This window comes from Myxine glutinosa, chromosome 5 (genome assembly GCF_964187855.1).
Source record: "Myxine glutinosa chromosome 5, kmMyxGlut1.1, whole genome shotgun sequence".
NCBI classification, from domain to species: Eukaryota; Metazoa; Chordata; class Myxini; order Myxiniformes; family Myxinidae; genus Myxine; species Myxine glutinosa.
The window spans coordinates 121,753,417-121,772,536 of record NC_136265.1 but is presented as its reverse complement, the minus strand read 5'-3'; the positions used below and the strand labels follow the sequence as shown (position 1 = coordinate 121,772,536).

General features: G+C 46.4%; 1 protein-coding gene across 3 annotated transcripts in view; it reads left to right on the top strand.

Moving 5' to 3' along the window:
* The window catches only part of MMS22L (MMS22 like, DNA repair protein), a 377,026-nt gene that overhangs the window by 271,145 nt on the left and 86,761 nt on the right, over nucleotides 1–19,120 (top strand). For all 3 annotated transcript variants that reach the window (XM_078778618.1, XM_078778619.1, XM_078778617.1), the window contains 3 exons: nucleotides 8,212–8,327; nucleotides 17,701–17,851; nucleotides 18,316–18,431. In XM_078778618.1, the coding sequence (XP_078634744.1) occupies nucleotides 8,212–8,327; nucleotides 17,701–17,851; nucleotides 18,316–18,431 (383 nt within the window). The remainder of the gene's footprint in view (nucleotides 1–8,211; nucleotides 8,328–17,700; nucleotides 17,852–18,315; nucleotides 18,432–19,120) is intronic.

Sequence of the window (19,120 nt, the reverse complement as noted above, 5' to 3'; positions counted from 1 at the left end):
GCCATTCCAATTCTTCTCTGCCTCTCTGGCGTCTTTTGTGCTGGCAAACGTGACAAAGCCGAACCCTCTTGACTGTTGCGTTTCCCAGTCTCTTACCAACCGCACTTCCACCAGCGGCCCATATCTGTTGAAGACAGAGGTCAGAACTTCTTCCTCTGTTTTGAAGTTCAGTCCCCCTACAAATAACTTGGCACTTTTGTCGCCATCCCGAGCTGGTGTGGTGTTATTTTCCCTGCTGGGCTCTTTACCAACCCTCAGGTTACCATAAACTTGACCCCCGGCCAAATCATTCCCGATAACCACAGATACACCCTCTACAGGAAGCGTGGCTTGTAAACCGACGGTGACCGGTCCTGACACCAAATCGGACTCCAAATGGATGACATGAAGGGGAGCACTAACACCGCCCCCGATCCCCTGTAAACGAACACTATCCCCCGTTGCCGTCTCCTCGGACCATGGCAAAATGCCTTCAAGCATTAAAGATTGATGGGCCCCTGTGTCCCTCAATATCCTAACCGGTCTCCGGTTAGTCGAGGCTCCATCCAGTGACACAAACCCCTCTGAAATAAATGGTTGGTAACCCTTTTGATGGCGATTTCTTACGCTAGCCATCGCATTCGGAGTTGTAATAGTCGGACTCCGCTCTGGGTTGTCCCTTTTCATGAGGTAACAACTGGACATCAAGTGTCCAGGTTTCTTGCAAAACGCGCAAGTAGGCCCGGAGGAAAAACTCGGGGTCTGCCTCGGGCCCCCCGAACTATAAGTTTGTCTTGGGCCCGCATCCCTCTGATTTCGAACCGGTGGGGTATCATAGTTGTCCCCATAATCATCTCGAGGCCGCAGCCATGTATGGTCGTTCTCCGCACCTGCTGTTCCCCACCTCCCCTGCGGAGATCTAGGCGAGGAGTTAGGTTCGTGGACCCCTATTCGGTGGGTTAAGGCATAATCATCTGCCATGGTGGCTGCGTCCCACAACTTTGGTACCTTCTTTTCCTGCAGGTACACTTTGATGTCCTCGTGGACACACTGCTGGAATTCCTCCACCAGGATCAAGTCCCGCAATGTCTCGAAGTCTTTCCCGACTCCTTTTGACTCACACCACCGATCAAACATGTTTTCTTTCACTCTGGCAAACTCCACATGGGTCTCACTCTCCCTCTTCCTGGCATTCCTGAATTTTTGTCTGTAAGCTTCCGGAACCAACTCATACGCTTTGAGGATGTGCGTCTTCAGTACCTCATAATCTGCACATTGGTCCATTGGTAGCGCCGAATAAATTTCCTGAGCTTTCCCCACCAGCACACTTTGCACGAGTATGGTCCAAGCCTCCTCCGGCCAGTTTAATTGTCGAGCCACTTTCTCAAAGTGTGGAAAAAATTTCGCGACTTCTTTTTCACTGAACGGTGGAACCAGCCTCACATGTCTGCCCACATCCCAGGTTTTCTGGTAAGGTGTCGACCCCGTCAGCAAGGGTGGTGCCTCTCCCCGTTCTCTCATTAACTCCAGCTCCTTGAATTTGATTTCTTGCTGAAGCTCCATGTCACGTTCCTTTAATTCCCTTTCCGCTTTTCTCTCCTCTGCTTCGAGGTCCCTTGCAGCTCTCCTCTCCTCTGCTTTTCTCCCTTCTAACCTTTCCTGGAGTTCTCTTTCCACTCTCCTTTCCTCTGCTTGTTTCTCTTCTCTCCTCGCTTCTGCTTTCCTTTCCTCTTCTTTTAACCTTTCCTGGAGTTCTCGTTCCCCTCTCCTTTCCTCTGCTTGTTTCTCTTCTCTCCTCTCTTCTGCTTTCCTTTCTTCTTCTGCTCTTTCTTTTTCTGCTTTCCTTTCTTCTTCTGCTCTTTCCTTTTCTGCTTTCCTTTCTTCTTCTGCTAACCTTTCCTGGAGTTCTCGTTCCACTCTCCTTTCTTGTGCTTGTTTCTCTTCTCTTCTCTCTTCTGCTTTCCTTTCTTCTTCTGCTCTTTCCTTTTCTGCTTTCCTTTCTTCTTCTTTTATCCGTTCCTGGCTCCGTAATTGCAACTCCAGTTTCCGGAGCTCAACGTCTTCTGGTTCTTCGGGTAGCCACTCCCAGGCTAACTCGTCCCATGTTCCTAATCCCACCATAGATTGTATCACCGTGGCCTGCAACTCTGCCTTCCTCAAATTAGTTCGGACCTCCAAGTTAAAATGTTTGGCCAATTTCAAGAGGTCCGACTTTAGCAACGCTCGGAACTGCGCCTCACTCGGGGTTACCCCAAAGTTCTGTGCCACAAACGCCATGGTGCCTATCGTTAACACCTGTTAACCTTCACCCAAGACTTTACCCCAATTTCTCCAAAAAAATTTACCAATTAATAATTAATTAATAAATTTTAATTAATAAAAAATTATTATTTTATTATTTTATACAATTTTAAATCCCGGACGTAGACCCAATTGCGAAACCGCAAATCGTAATTTGGACGAGCCCCCAATTCTGTTACGTGGTCCCCTCGGTGAATACCTGGTCTCGGTGACCCCCGGACCGTGAGAGGAACTCCACCAGCAAGCTGTATTATATATGCGCTTTCGCCACGCAATCCATATGAATTTCACCCAGGAGACAACTGATGTTCAAGGATATATTTCCAATGGTAATGATACCATACAATTTCAATGACACAACCACGGAGATTTTCCCCGAGCAATCAACAATACACAATCATCACCAATTCCCAATTCACAATCAATTCCCTATGATTAAGATGGCCATCTTATACATGTGTGTCCCGGTGAGTACTCACGACACCCTTTTGGTCTCGGTCCCGCACAATGTCTCTGGGCCCCTCCTGACCAAGATGATGGTCGCCGTCGCCGCACTCGGGCGGTTGAATGAACCCCGGGTGGACGTGTTTCCACCGGGCAGGTATCGTACCAGGCACCGTGGCTGCAGCCCCTCGTGGCCACGCGAAGCGGATACGGTAGAGCAAGCCAAACCCCACGCCGCTTGCAAGGTGCGTTAGGCCCCAACGTGCGACCCGCACGCGTCTGTTTGGACGGTGCCGCGAACGATACCAGACGCGGGGTCGATGCACGGCCCCACGTCAACTTGACGTCTCCACCGGGCAGGTACACGTCCCGGTAATTCCTCTCGCCAGACAGGCTTCGGAACGCCGCTTTTCCACGCAGCGCAAGGTCGATCCCACCTTTTGTCGGAGCGGGGCGAGGAACAAGAAGAATCCTCGTCCTTTTTCCCTCGTGTCTTTTTCTCTTCCGTTTCCGGTCACTTCCGTTTCCGGCCACTTGTTCAGAAGGGCTCCTGACCCTCCAATCACAACAACCCTTAATATACTACACACGGATAAGCAAAGACCTGAATGGTAATCCACATACATTCACATAAATATGTAACACTTGTGAGCGAAATATCATATCAGAGCATGTTTTCTGCGTCTTCCACTTTGTCAACTCACATCACTTCCCCGACGGGGGACCTAGGCGTAACGCTTGTTTCTTTTGTTCTTATGACATTTACTCGGTTGGTCATGCAATCGCACATAATTAAAACGACATAATCGCCGACGGTACCCAGACACTACGACCTCGGCCAGCCGAATAGTCTCGATGGGCATGAGGCCACGCCCCGATGGACAATTGGTTGGGACGAATCGAAGGCGCTCGGTGGGTGGAGCGAGCGTGACATCAGACTTTCTAGAATGGGGAAAAGAAAAGGCGAAGCGACCGCCATTTTGCTCTCTCTCTGTTCTGGCGTTGGTGAAAGCGGACGCATATTTTCTCTCTCTCTCTCTCTCTCTCCTGGGCTACGCGGCAGGCGGTCACAGTTTGGCTTGTGATTGCTCTCTCTCTCTGTTCTGGCGTTGGTGGAAGCGGACGCATATTTTCTCTCTGTGTCCTGGGCTTCATCGTGAGCGGTCGCAATTCTCTTTTTCTCTGGTGCTGGCTGCGTGGCGAGCAGACACTGTTGCCTCTCGCTCTCGGCTGCGGCTGATTTGTGTGCGCTCCTGGAAAGTTTGGGACGGTCGGAGTTCGGTGCAGCCAAGCGAGAAGGACTAAGGGAGGAGCTCTTGCCTGGTTTCCTCGCGCCGGCGGCTGGCGGTGGACCCGACTTTGCGCCAACGCGTGTTTTCCCATGCAGGGACGCGGGACCTGTGACGGCACCAAACCCTCGTCGAGAACAGAGCTGAGTGCCGGCAAAAAAGGGGGGATTTTATTTTCTTTTATTTTATCATTACCTTGTCTGTATACGAGTCCGTATGTAGGATCCTCATCTAGGAATTATAGATTTTACCTCACCTTTCATTTTCTTATTGCCTGCATTATTTTCATTAGACCTTTATTTGTTGCATGTTCAATTTCTTGTGTCATGTACGTTTATTTGTTCGTGGTTTCGGAAAACCCTCGCCGTGTCCGTCCATTCAAATAAGACCAGGGACCTCCATATCCCTCGTGTGCCATAAAGATATAACCGCCATATTTTCGGCTCATACGCCTCGGAGTTAAAGCTCGGTCGGCCATCCGTCACTCAGGGGTCTTAAACCTGGGGACGCGACAATATGAAGAGAGGGCGGAAGAGAGAGGAGGGGTAAATAGAGAGTGGGGAGTGAGGAGGATGTGAGGGAGCGTGGGGGTTGTGGGAGGGAAGGGTGAGGGGAGGAAGGAAGGGAGAGAAAGCGGAGGGAGAAAGGATGGTGGGGGTGGGGGGGGGTACAGCGAAGCCTCACCACATGTTGCTGTACTGTACACTCAAGGAGGGAGGGTGGTGCGATGAGGGGAGTGGGGGCGGGAGAAACAGAAGGAGGGGAGGAAGATGGGAGAGGAGAAGTGGGAGGGTAGGGGAGGGGGGAGATAGAGAGGAGAGGGAGAAAGGAGGGGGGATGGTTGGGAGAGCAACGCCTCACCACTTGTCATTACACTCCCGGAGGGACGGGTGGTCTGAGGGGAAGGAGGGTGTAGGATGGGGAGAGAGGATTGGGGGAGACAGAAAGGGGTGAGGAGAAAGAGAGGGGTGGAGGAGAAAGAGAGGGGTGGAGGAGAAAGAGAGGGGGTGAGGGGTGGAGTAGAGAGGGGGTGAGGAGTGGAGTAGAGAGGGAGAGGGTTGATGGAGAGGGGTGGGAGAGAGAGAGGGGTGGAGGAGAGAAGGTGTGGGAGAGGAAGAGGGGTGGGAGAGAGAGAGAGGGATAGTCACCGAGGGGTTTTGGAGACAGAGACAGAGATGGGGGAAAGATAGGGTAGGGGGAAGGCCAAGAGCATGGTGAGGGGAGAGCAGGAGGAAGCAGTAGGACTGGTAAGGGGCGATCAGGGGAGAGCAGGTGGGAAGGCGGAGGGGAGAACATTCCCCGGCTTGTGCTCCTCGGGCACCATTGTCATAGATGGCAATGCAGGCCTGCGGATTTCACGGAAACAATCGTTACCGGTAGCGTGTCGGTAATGTGATAGCAAAAACACAGAACCGAAAGTACGTTTCCCATCGCAGAAAGGCAGTGAAAGGCAAAAAGATGTAGTATTTACCTTCACGTGTGATTTTCAGCGAACTATTTTAGAAGTTGAGTTTTGTTTCCAACAAAATTAGGCCGGTAAAGCAGATAGCATGTAGTTTCCCACATTCAGGTTCGCGATATGACTTCCACTTTGACGGACATGCGCATCGGTCTCAATCACAGACTTCCTTTTCAAAATGGCATCCGTTGCTAAGCGAAAAAACCCCAAAAATGTCGCCTTAAAAACATTACGAAAATGGTCATTCAGCGACGATTTTGAAGCGGCATGCGATGGGGAAGGCTTGGTCACATTGCTTCGCTGCAAAGTATGTGCTAGTCATTGCACAGACAGCGTGTCGGTAACGTGATAGGAAAAACACGGAACCGAAAGTAGGTTTCCCATCGGTTCCCATAAACTCAAATCACGGAACCGAAAAACGGTTACCGATGAGATCTGAAATCCCCAGGCCTGCAATGTGACCCACATTTCACGGGTTTGTCCCGTTTTGTTTCTGAAAACCTGCAGACAAGTTCTAGTGTGGTCAAAATCTGTATTGAATGGACAGTACGATCAATTTTTAAAACACAATGTTTAACTTCCATTGAACTCGCAAGGATTGACCCACAGACTGATAGACCTGTAGCGACCAGTAACCAATATGCAAGGTATCGCTCTAGTTAATTGGCTGTGTGCCTTCATGAGCCTTCCCACACCGAGCGACACATCACCACGATTCCGCACCCTGTGTCAGTTCACTTCCAATCACTGTTAATAAATAAATAACCTGCTTTCGATTCCCACTAACCCATCTTTCGTCACCTTCAATTTGCTATGTATGCATTGTTAATCTGATGTGTGTGAGCACCATGGGGCTGGCACCACAGGTCTCTCTCAAAATCCCAGGCCAGACGGAAGCCTCTCCTCAGTTAAAGACACATGAAAGCTTGGAGTTTGCAAAAAGCACCTAAAGGACTCTCAGACTGAGAAACTAAGATTCCTTGGTCTGATGAAACCAAGATTCAACTGTTTGCCTTCCGTCTGGCCACTCTGCCATAAACCCAGATCAGTGGAGTGTTGCAGTGATGCTTGTCCTGGAGGTTTCTCCCATCTCCACACAGGATCTCTGGAGCTCAGCCAGAGTGACCATCGAGTGCTTGGTCACCTCTCTTACCAAGGCCCTTCTCCCCCGATTGCCCAGTTTGTCCGGGCGGCCAGCTCCAGGAAGAGTCCTGGTTGTTCCAAACTTCCTCCATTTAAGAATTATGGAGGCCACTGTGCTCTTGGGAACCTTCAATGCAGCAGAATTTTTTTTGTAGGCTTCCCCAGATCTGTGCCTCGACACAATCCTGTCTCTGAGCTCCGCAGGCAGTTCCTTCGACCTCATGGCTTGGTTTTTGCTCTGATATGCATTGTAAGCTGTGAGACCTTATGTAGACAGGTGTCTGCCTTTCCAAATCATGTCCAATCAATCGAATTTACCACAGGTGGACTCCAATCAAGGTGTAGAAACATCTCAAAGATGATCAAGAGAAATGGGAGGCACCTGAGCTAAATTTCAAGTGTCATAGCAAAGGGTCTGAATACTTATGTCAATGTGATATTTCAGTTTTTCTTTTTAATAAATTCGCAAAACTTTCTAAAATCCTGTTTTCTCTTTGTCATTATGGGGTATTGAGTGTAGATCGATGAGGGAAAAAATGAATTTAAAGGATTTCAGCATAAGGCTGCAACATAACAAAATGTGAAAAAAGGGAAGGGGTCTGAATACTTTCTGAATGCACTGTATATAGCACGATATGTCAAAAAGTTGTAGATGAGTTTTGACAAAACTAGGTGGATGAGTTGTTTTGATAACAAGATCAAGCCGATTCGATTTCCGTTCAGGTGTGGATGCAGCTCCGGCCTATCGGCGGGATACAAAACGTAAACTGTTGAGCCTGGCGGAGATATGTGCTCCATCGAGTGCTGTTCTCGTTTATTTGTGCGGTGTACTTTGTCTGCCCTGCATCACTTTTTGTCTGCCATTTCTTTCCCCTTTTGGTGCCTAAATGAACAACTTCTCTCTCCGAATCACGCCGTGCGTCTGTTTGCCGAATGAGTCTTCCCTTCGTGTTGAATCGCGTTCTTAAATTAAACATTTGATTGAAGATTTGCCTGATGTGTAAACACACGAGAAGTGAACAAGCCGTTGGGCCTTTGCTATAACAATAATCTTGGTAGGATTTATCGGTGTAATCTTTCCAGAAGAAAGGCTCCAGTGCCGTACCGTTTTCCTAAAAAGTCCCGTTTTTGCGAGGACTAAATGGTTATGATTTAGATTCCGCTAAATGTTCTATTGCTCCATCCGCACACATTTTCTTTCGACATAAAAGTGATGTGCATTCTGCATAAAACATTCCTGTGAAACGCTTTTTATGATGCTCAGTGCTGGTGTTTATTCACGAAACATGTCGTGCTGTAACTCACAACGGCTGTTGTCCTCTCGAGACAAATTGTCCTCTCAAAGTGACGGAAGCTCAACAAAAAGGCCTTCACCAACCAGCTAAGGACCCGGCTGCCATCGTTCGTTGCGAGTTCCCACGCCCTCCTCGTGGGCCCCCACCTTTCCCATTCATTTATCAACCTCTTGCCCTTTTTTGTATTTCTCATGTGGTTACTGATTATTTGTAGCAGTCACAATTACAAATGCGATTGACTCTATTTTCCTTTTTCAATAATCAACATTGTTGCCGTTTCTTCTTTCCATCCCTGTCCAAGTCGTATCCAGCATTCAGTGGGTCTGGCACGCATCCTCTGGAAGAGCAGCTTTCCATTTGTGAGGGACCGTCGGCTCTTCCATCCCTCACCCACCTTGCTGCCCGACGTGGCTGCCGGTACGTTGCACCGCCCGGCCACCACACTTTCAGCTTCAGACAAGCTTTGGCTTTGCTTTCTGATAACACTGATGTTAATGTAATGTTTAAAATGTCAATGAAAACATCCTTTTATTACCTCCTCCACCGAAGGTGGATGGAGGTTATGTTTTCACCCCTGTCTGTCTGTCCGTTTGTGAACAAAATATCTCAAAAGGTTGTGGACGGATTCGGACGAAATTTGGCAGAGGTGTAGCGTATGTGACAAGGATGAAATGATTCGATTTTGGTGAAGATCCGGATTCGGATCCGGCTAGTCTAATTTTTTTCGTGATTCTTCACCATTGGGAGATAAGACCAAAAAGGATACATAGCAGGATATCTCAAAACGTTGTGGACGGATTTGGACGAAACTTGGTGGACCGGTTGAATGTCTGACAATGACGAATCGATTCAACTTTGGTGAAGATATGAATATGGATTCTGATACGACAATTATTTAATATATAAGTGATTCTTCACCATTGAGAAATCGGGCCAAAAACGATACATAGAAAACTTATCAAATAAGCTCTGCAATCAGACAATCATTTTACTTTTGATAAGTTTCCTCTTCAATATTGATACCTTTGCCTTTATTGTCCCCCGTCGCACCGCGGAGCGAAAGGGGGACTATGGTTTTCTCCTCCGTCCGTGTGTCCGTCCGTCCGTCCGTCCGTGCGTGCGTGCGTAAGCGAAGGACTGCATTCGAATTTGGTGTGGGTGCAACCCACGTCAAAATCCAAGATGGCCGCCGCCATGTATGTCTGATGCCATGTATGTCTGAACATTGTGAGCGGAATATCTTGAAAAATAAGCGAAGTACCAACTTCTAATCTGGTGTGTGGGTGTATCTCGGCATAAGGAAGAACGCTATTGAAAATTGGGTTGCCACGTCAAAATCCAAGATGGCCACCGCCATGTATGTCTGAACCTTGTGAGCGAAATATCATATCATAGCATGGTTTCTGCGTCTTCCACTTTGTCAACTCACATCACTTCCCTGACGGGGGACCTAGGCGTAACGCTTGTGTCGTTTTGCTTTTCCTTTGAATTTGAGTCCTTTACACGTTGATTTTTTTTTTTCTACTTCATTGGATTTTTATCCAGTATTTAAACATGTGTTTTTAACATGTGTTGAGGAAGGATGAAAGTGACTGGTTGAGAAGAGTGATGGAAATGAATGTAGAAGGAAGTAGAGGACGGGGAAGACCGAGAAAGACTTGGATAAAGATGGTGGAAGAAGAAATGCGGGCAAGGGGGTTTAACAAGGGGAGATGCAGAAAATAGGGCAAAATGGAGAAGATTGTCATGGGGACCGCAAGGCTAACCCTCGCTCTAGCAGGGAAAATGGCCTTAAAATGCCTGTTGTTGTGTTGTGTTGAATTTAAACACAAACCAAAAATTATTTCTTTCTTCATCTCATAATGACTACCGCCTTGCAAGGCACACTGTTCAGTTTTTTATGTTCGTAGTTTCTTTCTTTTATTTTCCCCATAATTATTTCAGGAAAGGAAGTATAGTTTTCGAGCAGCCCCGTCCTATAGTTCCTCCCCCCCCCCCCCCCCCCCACCTCCTCTTCTCCACCCTTCTCCTAACCCCTCCTCTGGTTCACAGCCAACTCCCCTGCTCATGGAAACGTACTGTGGAGATCTCACCTTTTAAAGGTGTTGCCCTCATGCATATCAATCTTTTAATACCCCTGGCTCTCTGTTCCCTCCTGCTTACAAACACCCGTGTGAGCCACACAAGTCTTCTTTTCTCTCTCGCCTTTGCCTTCCCTCATTTTCTTTCCATCTGTTGTTCTTATCTGTTACTGTTTCCATCTTCATTTTGTTTTCTTTATATTGCATCTGCTGTCATCTCTTCTAGTCTTGCATGGCTTCACACCTTGCTGAGCAGTTCTTTGTTATTGCCCTGCGCTTGCGAGGCGAAAAGCAGGGTTAGGCATTTGGTTGCGTACGTACGTACGTGCATACATGTGACGTACGTGCATACATGTCTGCATTTTTAAAATTCATTTTCTCGGCAACCGTTTGTCCGATTTACACGAAATTTTACCATAGGAGTGCCTCTGCCTGTCGAATTTTTCATTCATAATTATGGCGTCTTAGATGACGTGGTACGGACGCCATCTTGGAAAAACGCTGCACCACTATATCTCCGAAACCGCTCCATGGAAAAAATTCAAACATGGCTCATTTTCAAGTACTCCCATTGGGGAATAAGATATGTTAATGATGATGTCATAATTAAGGTACCGATGACATCAAGTACAACGCTTGATTCGATCAGTATGAATTTTTTTTTCTCTGCAATTCTTGGTCCGATTGACACTAAATTTTCACTGCATGAGCGCCTCCTCCTGTAGAATATTTTAATGGTAATCATGAAGTCATAGGCCATGTGGTACAGGTGCCGTCTTGGAAAAACCGAAAAATGTTGCACCTTTATATCTCCAAAACCTTTCTCGGGGAAAAAATTGAAACGTGGCTCATTGTAAGGAACTCCTGTTGGGGGGTGTGGGGGGGCGGATGGGTGTTATTAATGATGACGTCATTGGTGCCATACTTATGATGTTATAATTCGACAGGGACAACACTTGGTCTGACCCGTTTGAAATGTATTGAGCGTGATCTATGCAACAATTATATTAGAGAATATAAATATATGATGTCATCGCTCACATGGTCTGGCAGCCATATTGGATCAAGGAAAAAAAACGTTCAAAAACAGAAGAGTTGGCTCGCAACAAGTTGACTGCGCAGGGTAAGTATTCTATGAATACCATCTAGTTTCTTTAATTTATTAAACCCGTTAAGTGTACCACCTGCTTGCATGTGTATTGTAGGAGGGTACAAAGATGGACGGCGGGTGGTGGAGGTGGTCTCACTTTCTCAGGGGTTAGATTTATCCTGTCAATAATAATTTATCCAAATGTTTGTTGCCACGACGAATAGTAAAACTTCACTAAATCAGACATATGGAGCAAACAATCTCAAAATACTTTTTCATGGGGAGACAGAGGATAAACCTGTTCTTGCATGCTGCATGAAATTTGAATATTGCACTAAAACTTTGAATATTGATGTCGAGGCTCGTGGGAGAGCCAGAACACAAGACCCCAGAACATGACAGAAGAAGAACGAGAATGTCACTCGGTAGAGCGCATACTACCCCCAGGCTGAAGAGTTTACGTTTTGTATCCACTGATCGGCCAGATCCGGACCTGAACCAAAATATAATTGGCTTGTTCTTGTCACCTAATCAATTCATCCATCTAGTTTTGTCAAAACTCATCCCCAACTTTTTGGGATATTGTGATATATATCGTTTTTGGCCCCATCTCTCAATGGCGAGGAATCGCGTGAAAGAAAAAAAAAAAAAATCTCATATCTGGATCGGAATTCGGATCTTCACCAAAACGGAAGCAATTCATCCTTGTCATACACCCAATCTGTCCACCAAATGTCGTCCGAATCCGTCCATAAGTTTTTGAGATAGGGCCAAAAACGATATATAGCAGGCTGTCTCTCAATGATGAGGAATCGCCTAAAAAAATTATACTATCCAGATCTTCACCAATATGTAATCATTTCGTCCTTGTCACATGTCCAACCTGTCCACCAAGTTTCAGATGAACCCGTGCACAACGTTTTTAGGTATCCTGCTCACAGACAGACAGGGTTGAAAACATAACCTCCGTCGACCTCTGGTGGGGGAGGTAACAACATCGTGGAAAGGGGGGAAATATACCAACAGCAAGGTAGAGGTAAAGATAGGGGAAGAAGGGATTAGGGAAGAAGATCAACGGGAGGGCAAAAGAAGGTGAAGGTGAAGTGGAATTCACGGGGGTGAAGGGTGGTGAAGGGTGAAGAAGGGGGTGAAGTGAAGTGAAGGGGTGAAGAAGCTGGGGGGTGAAGGGGTGAAGGGGGGTGAAGTGAAGGGTTTCACACACGGGGGTGAAGAAGCTGAAGGGAAAACCGCCAATGAAACAGAAGTGGAATTTCAAAAAAACAGAAAGGATGGAGAGGGGAGAAAACAATAACCTAGAAAGGAATGGGGTATGCTTGGGGAATGTTAATGAGGGTAGAAAATATCATGAGTAACTCTTGTTAAATCCTTTTGTGACAAAAAATAACTTCCATGAATCTGCTTCTTCCTCCTTTGCAATTAAATCTTTTTATTATTGTTATTATATTTTTTTAATTTCACATTTGTTAGTGTACTTAGTACTTCTTATCCCCTACCTTCACTCCTTGCTTTATCTGACTTAGGACTGATTTGACTGATATACAACAACAACAACAACAACAACAACAGGCATTTTAAGGCCATTTTCCCTGCTCGAGTGGGGGTTAGCCTTGCGGTCCCCATGACGATCTTCTCCATTTTTCCCTATTTTCTGCATCTCCCCTTGTTAACCCCTTGCCCGCATTTCTTCTTCCACCATCTTTAGCCGTCTTTCTCGGTCTTCCCCGTCCTCTACTTCCCTCTACATTCATTTCCATCACTCTTCTCAACCAGTCACTTTCATCCTTCCTCAACACATGACCAAACCATCTCAACCTGTTTGTCTTCACAGCATCCATCACAGGCTCTATTCCCATCATCTTTCGCAATTCGTCATTTGTCTTCCTCTCTCTCAATGTTACTCCACACATCCACCGAACCATTCAAATTTCCACCCTTTCCAGCCTTCGTTGCTGCTCTACGTTCATTACCCATGTCTCGTTCCCATAAATCATAACACTTCTCACACATGCAGCATACACCTTACCCTTCAGCTTCAATGACACTCCCCTCATCGTCAGCACGCCACTCAGTTCCGGAAACTTCTTCCATGCACATCTCACTCCAGCAACCGTTGCCTAGTCTGATCCACCTTCTCCATTCAGCATGTCTCCTAGGTAGCAAAATGTTTTCACACCTTCCTGCTTCACGCCGTCTCCAAGGTCCAAGTCAACATTTCCTCCATCTGCAGCTCCCTCTATGCAGCACACCTTACACTTGAATGTAGCTGCCACACTGGTTAATGACCCTCTCAGACCACTACATTTTTGATGAACCCACTCAGCGCACATTGTACATTGAATGGAATTCACTCCGACACCCTTCCTGCACAGAGCACACAGCCACTCCCCAGTTCTTTCCACCTCACCACATGCTTTACCACTTGCCATCACCTTCGTCTTTCCGATATTGACCTTCAGACCTTTTGTCTCCATACATTCCTTCCACTTGTTCATCTTCTGCTTCAGCCCATCCATACTTTCCGCAGTCAACACCAGATCATCTGCATCCAACAACTCCCACAGTAAACCCTCCTCTACATTCCGAGCCAGCACCTCCATCACAGCTACAAATAGTAGTGGACTTAGTACCGACCACTGATGCACTCCCACCTTCACCTCAAACTCACCACTGTTCCCGTCCTTCGTCCTCACAGCTGTGCGCACTCTTTCGTACATTGCCATCACTACTCTGATCAACCATTCCTCCACTCCTACCTTCCTCAATGCCCATGTCAGTACTTCGCGTGGAACCCTATCGAATGCTTTCTCCAGATCAACAAACCCAAGAAACAACTTCTTCCTCTTCTCCATGTACTTCTCCTGCAACTGCCTTACAATAAATAGCACGTCTGTCGTCCCTCTTCCTGGCATGAATCCAAACTGCATTTCGTCGATCTTCACTTTCTTCCTTATCCTCCTCTCCAACACCCTTTCCAATACCTTCATTCCATGCTCCAATAACTTTATCGCTCGATATGAGCCACAGTCCAGAGGGTCACCTTTCCCTTTGTATAGAGGGACGAGGGTACTCAGTTCCCAATCCAATGGAATGCGGCCTTCTTTCACCGCCAGATTACAGATCTGTGTCATTCTCTTCACACCCCAACTTCCTGCTGCCTTCAACATATCTCCCACAACTCCCGTCGGCCCTCCCGCTTTTCTACTCTTCATTGCTTTTATCGCTTCCTCAACTTCCTTCTCCGTTATCTTCTCTGCCGGTCTTAAAACTGGGTTACTCTCTATGTTGCCATCCCATTCATTCTCTGCATTCAACAGCATTTCCATATATCTCTTCCATCTTCCTTTAATTCCATCTGGGTCCACAACGATTTGTCCCACTTCATCCTTCAAGCAACTCACCCCCATCCCATCACACCTCTCTTTCGCTATCTGCTTTGCATATCCGCTATCTGCTGAATACCGCTCTCTGACCCTCTTCCGAATCCAAGCGTTCTCCGAACATTTTCCTACATTTCTCCTGCGCTTTTGCTACCTCTTTCTTTGCAGCCTTCTTGGCTGCCTTATAACTTTCATGCTCTGCCTTTTCTGCCCCCGTATCCTTCGCCTTCTGCCACTCCTTGAACTTCTTCCTTTTCTCGTCAATCCTCTTTCCAACTTCATCATCCCACCACCATGTTTCTGAGTGCCTCGGTGGTCCTTTTGTCGATCCACATACCTCACCAACGGCTCCCAACAGACTATCTTTCATTGATATCCAACCACTTTCATGCTCAACCACATCATCCTCTGCCATACTCAGCCTCTCTTTTAATGCCTCCCTCACTGTTACCTCTTTCAACCTCCACACCCTCATTCTCGGTTGGTACTTCACCCGCCGACCTCTCCTCGCACCTTTCACCCTTATGTAGCAGACAACCAAGTGGTGCTGTGAAACAGCCTCCTTCCCCGGGATCACCTTTGCGTCCCGGAGGTGCCCCCTATCTCGCCTACGCACCATCAGGTAGTCAACGGTTGTCATCGACCCACCTGACGTGTATGTAACAAGCTTATTATCCTCTTTCTGGAACTGAGTATTACAAATCAACAAATCAGCTCCATCAGCAAACTCCAAAATCCTTTCACCTTCTCCATTTCTCACACCATGTCCGTAACCCCCATGAATTCCTCAAAACCATCCATACTCCTTCCCACATGTCCATTTCGGTCTCCTCCTACCACAACAACTTCCTCATCTTTCACGTTTTCCATCAGCTTCTCTATCGCACACCAGAACTTGTCCTTCTCTTCATCGCTTGGACCAACCTGCGGAGCATATCCCGAGATGACGTTCACCAAGAGCTTCCCAATCATCATTTTCACCATCATCAACCTATGACTCACTCGTCACACTCACCACACTGTCTACAAACTCCTCAGAAAACAGGACACCAACACCATGCACGCCTTCTGGGCACCCTTGCCACACAAACCTGTATTTCTGTCCCTGCCTACCCTTCACCATTCTCACACCACTTCCCTTCCATCTCGTCTCCTGCACACAACATATGTCCACTCTTCTTCTGACCAATACTTCCACCACTTCTCCTGATCTCCCTGTCATTGTCCCTCCATTCCATGTCCCAAACCTTAGAAACCGATCTGCACGTCGGGCATCAGACGTTTCGTCGCCATAAATGGAGTGATTTCCACCCTTGCTTCGATCGGGTTCCCCACCTTGTGTTTTGACGCGAGGGAGTGGGGTCCTCCATGGGGTACTTCGGGCCGTTCCCTGCCCATATGCAGTTGTAATTGTCATGGTTCCCTTTTTGAGGCAATGTTTTTAGAGCCGGAAGCCCTTCGTGATGCCAACCCTTTTAGTTGCCTCTTACGACACCCAGGGATACGGTGTACCTATTCTAAACCGGGGTACACACCGGGTACAGGGACTGATATGTGTGAATATAATCTGGTAAGTATCTCATCTCATCAAGATTGATCAACTTGATCTCGTCACGTTGAGTGTTGGTATTTATTGTCACTTGAAGATTTTGGGCAAATCGACAAAATATGCGGAGTTTGAACCTGAGATCCAAGCATCATGAACTATGCGCTCAGATCTAAACACAAACGTGAATGGACCGAATAAAGTTTTGTTGAAAATGGTTCCGTCTTTATCAGGTCGAAGGTGCTGGAGGCATTTTGTTTTTGGGTTGTCTGTCCATGCATTCATGACCAATTTTTGTTACTCGTGAACTACAGAAGGAATTTCTATAAACTTAGTACAAAGGTGTGGAAAGAGTAACTGATTCGTTTTTGGGCGAAAAGGCTCAAAGGTCATGTGACCTTTTTGTCACCATGTGATCTATAGCTGAAAGTAGCAGATTTGAGTTACCACGATAACTTGTCAACCGTTTAAAGGATTTTAAACGAACGCGGCATAACTACGGACTGTAATACAAAGATGAACTGATTACGTTTCAAAAGGACGACGGTCAAGTGCCCTTTAATTGAAAACCTATCACTGCAATAACCTACGAAGCACTCAAGAGATTTTAACCACTCTAATACAAAGATTGAATGGTTCGATTTTAGATTGAACGGGTCAAAGGTCATGTGAATGAATGAATGAATGAATTTGAATGAAATGAATCATGTGCCCTTTGAAAATCATTTTGTAGACCATAACTCAAGTTAGAAGCATCTGATGTTGTCTCTCTTTTACTTGTCTCTCTCTCCACCCGTCCCTCTCTCACCATTTCTCAAGGCACCTTTCATTTTCATATGGCCTTTGATTGAGAGCAAACGTCACAGTGGGTTGGCACCTAACATGGGCGGAGGCATATCCATTGGCACATTCACGTCCAATTCTGCTGTCTAGTTTTTGGGTTTTTTTCAGTGGAACTGACCTCACACAGGTGTTTATTTACACAGTACTGATACTCAGCCCCCTCCCCCCTCCACCGCCCCTCCGCACATGTCCAGAGTAAACAACCCAGGTAGTTTGATGTTTTCTGTTTCTGTAAACGTGTTAGTTTCAGGTGAGTACTGTTCTCCACGTGTGCTCGTATTCTCTGGTAATCCAATCAGCAGTGAACTCCAATAAGACCTTCATACCTGTAAATTGGACCCAACGCAGGTAGCTATATCTTAGGTCCTCCAACAGTTTGGCATTCTTTGAGCAGATGTTCCATATTATCCACACCATATGCACGTCACATTAGGCCATTAGATTTAACCAAAGGCTGCATTGCCTTAACTTTTCTTCTTTTTAAAGAACGTTTTAAGTAAATTATAAATGGATTTACGATAGTTTAGATCCTCTCTAGATAACCAATGTTACCAATGATAGATAACAACCAATGATTGCTTGATTGGCTGAGCCATGCAAACTAACTTCCTCACAACTATTGATCCCTCCTGATGACGAGGGCCTCACAAAAGCAGTTTGGAGAAAAACGACTGTAGATGTGATGGAAACGTCACCCGTGTTTTAGAAATGCACTCGCGCTATTTATAAGAACTATTAGTACCTTTTGACTATTGCATTGTAAATGTTTACAGTTGTACACAATATCTGCAAATAAAGTGCACGGTTCCGATTTTCCACCTTCCTTCCCAAGGTTTTGCCAAGCTCTCTCTGTCTCAACCTACGGCCCTGCCTTCCGATTTATCTCCACATCCCGTGCTCGAGCTGTGCCGGCTTTTTGCTTGGGATGACCTGGTGCCAGCGGTAACTGCCTGCCGCTTCCTGTGCCACGTTCTTCCAGACAGGTCAGAGCAATATGATTAAAATATATTGTAAAGGAATGAAGGAGTGAAGGTGAGCAGAGAGTCTTGATTTTGGCAGTTTAACCATAAGAGGGTTGCAGGCAGATCTTGTGCGACCTGTAGGAATATTTGGGGGACAGAGCCCAGAGAGAGAGCTGGGGGGGGGGGGGGGGGCAAGGCCGGAGAGGAGTCGGTAAAAGACGGAAAGACCACCAACCTGCCTGCGGTAATTGAGTGAGAGGCCCTTGGAGTTAACTTCATCGCGGGAGATTCCAATGATTCTGAAAGCTTTGCTTTCAACAGCATGAAGCCGAGCAAGGTGTGAGGCAGGAGCACCGGCCCAGAGGGGAGAGCAGTACTCCATTGAGCGTTTATTTATTTTCATTATTATTTATTGCATTTATTTTCTTTATTTATATTACTGACTTCATCCTTGATTATTATTTTTTCCTGAAATCTTTTTTCAGTGAGGTGATGGATGCTTTGTTGAGAAGTGCACCAAATGATCATCTCGGTCCTCAAACTTTCACTATCAGGACCTGGTTCCGCTGTGTGCTCTTCATCCACCAAGGCAACACTCATGGTGAGAACTTTACCTGAAGGAATTATTTTTGCACTTCACCTTGTACGGGATTGACTTGTGTCGAAACGCCATTGTCTGTGGCCCTTTGTACTCTGATGTTTTTATTTTTATATTTTTTATTTTATGTTTGCTTCAACTTTCTCTTGAGAACTTTGTTTCACCTCCTGTCTCCTGTCATCCCTCTCCACTTTCCATTTCACTTTTAGACAAAGGGTCAAAAATAATGCTATGATGGAATACAAAAATGAAATTTGAAAACAATGAGGGAAGGATTGAAACTAGGAAGGTGGGGACTCGATGGGAGGGACAGGGAATGTTGAGGGATAGGTGGGGAGAGAGTGGGAGGGGCCTGTTCCTTCATTTTGTGTATATAATATGTGAAGATACCATAATGTAGCAAAGCACCATTGTTGTTGCTGTTCTTTGTCACCTTACCACTATCATTGTCACTGAACCCTTTAGGATTGTTGTGATAGGATCTCTTAGAGTTTGGCGATGGCATGAGGCGTGTTAGTCAATTTTAAATGGGTATTTGTTGGCACCCCGAAGCCTGAGTTTTCCTTTTTTGCTCATAAACCTAAATAAATGCTTGTATCCATTCGTTTCATGAATCTTACTTTTTCTTTTTCAGTCTTTCTCTTTCACTTTCTTTCTTTCTCTTTGGCTTTCTCTTTCTTTCTTTCTTTCTT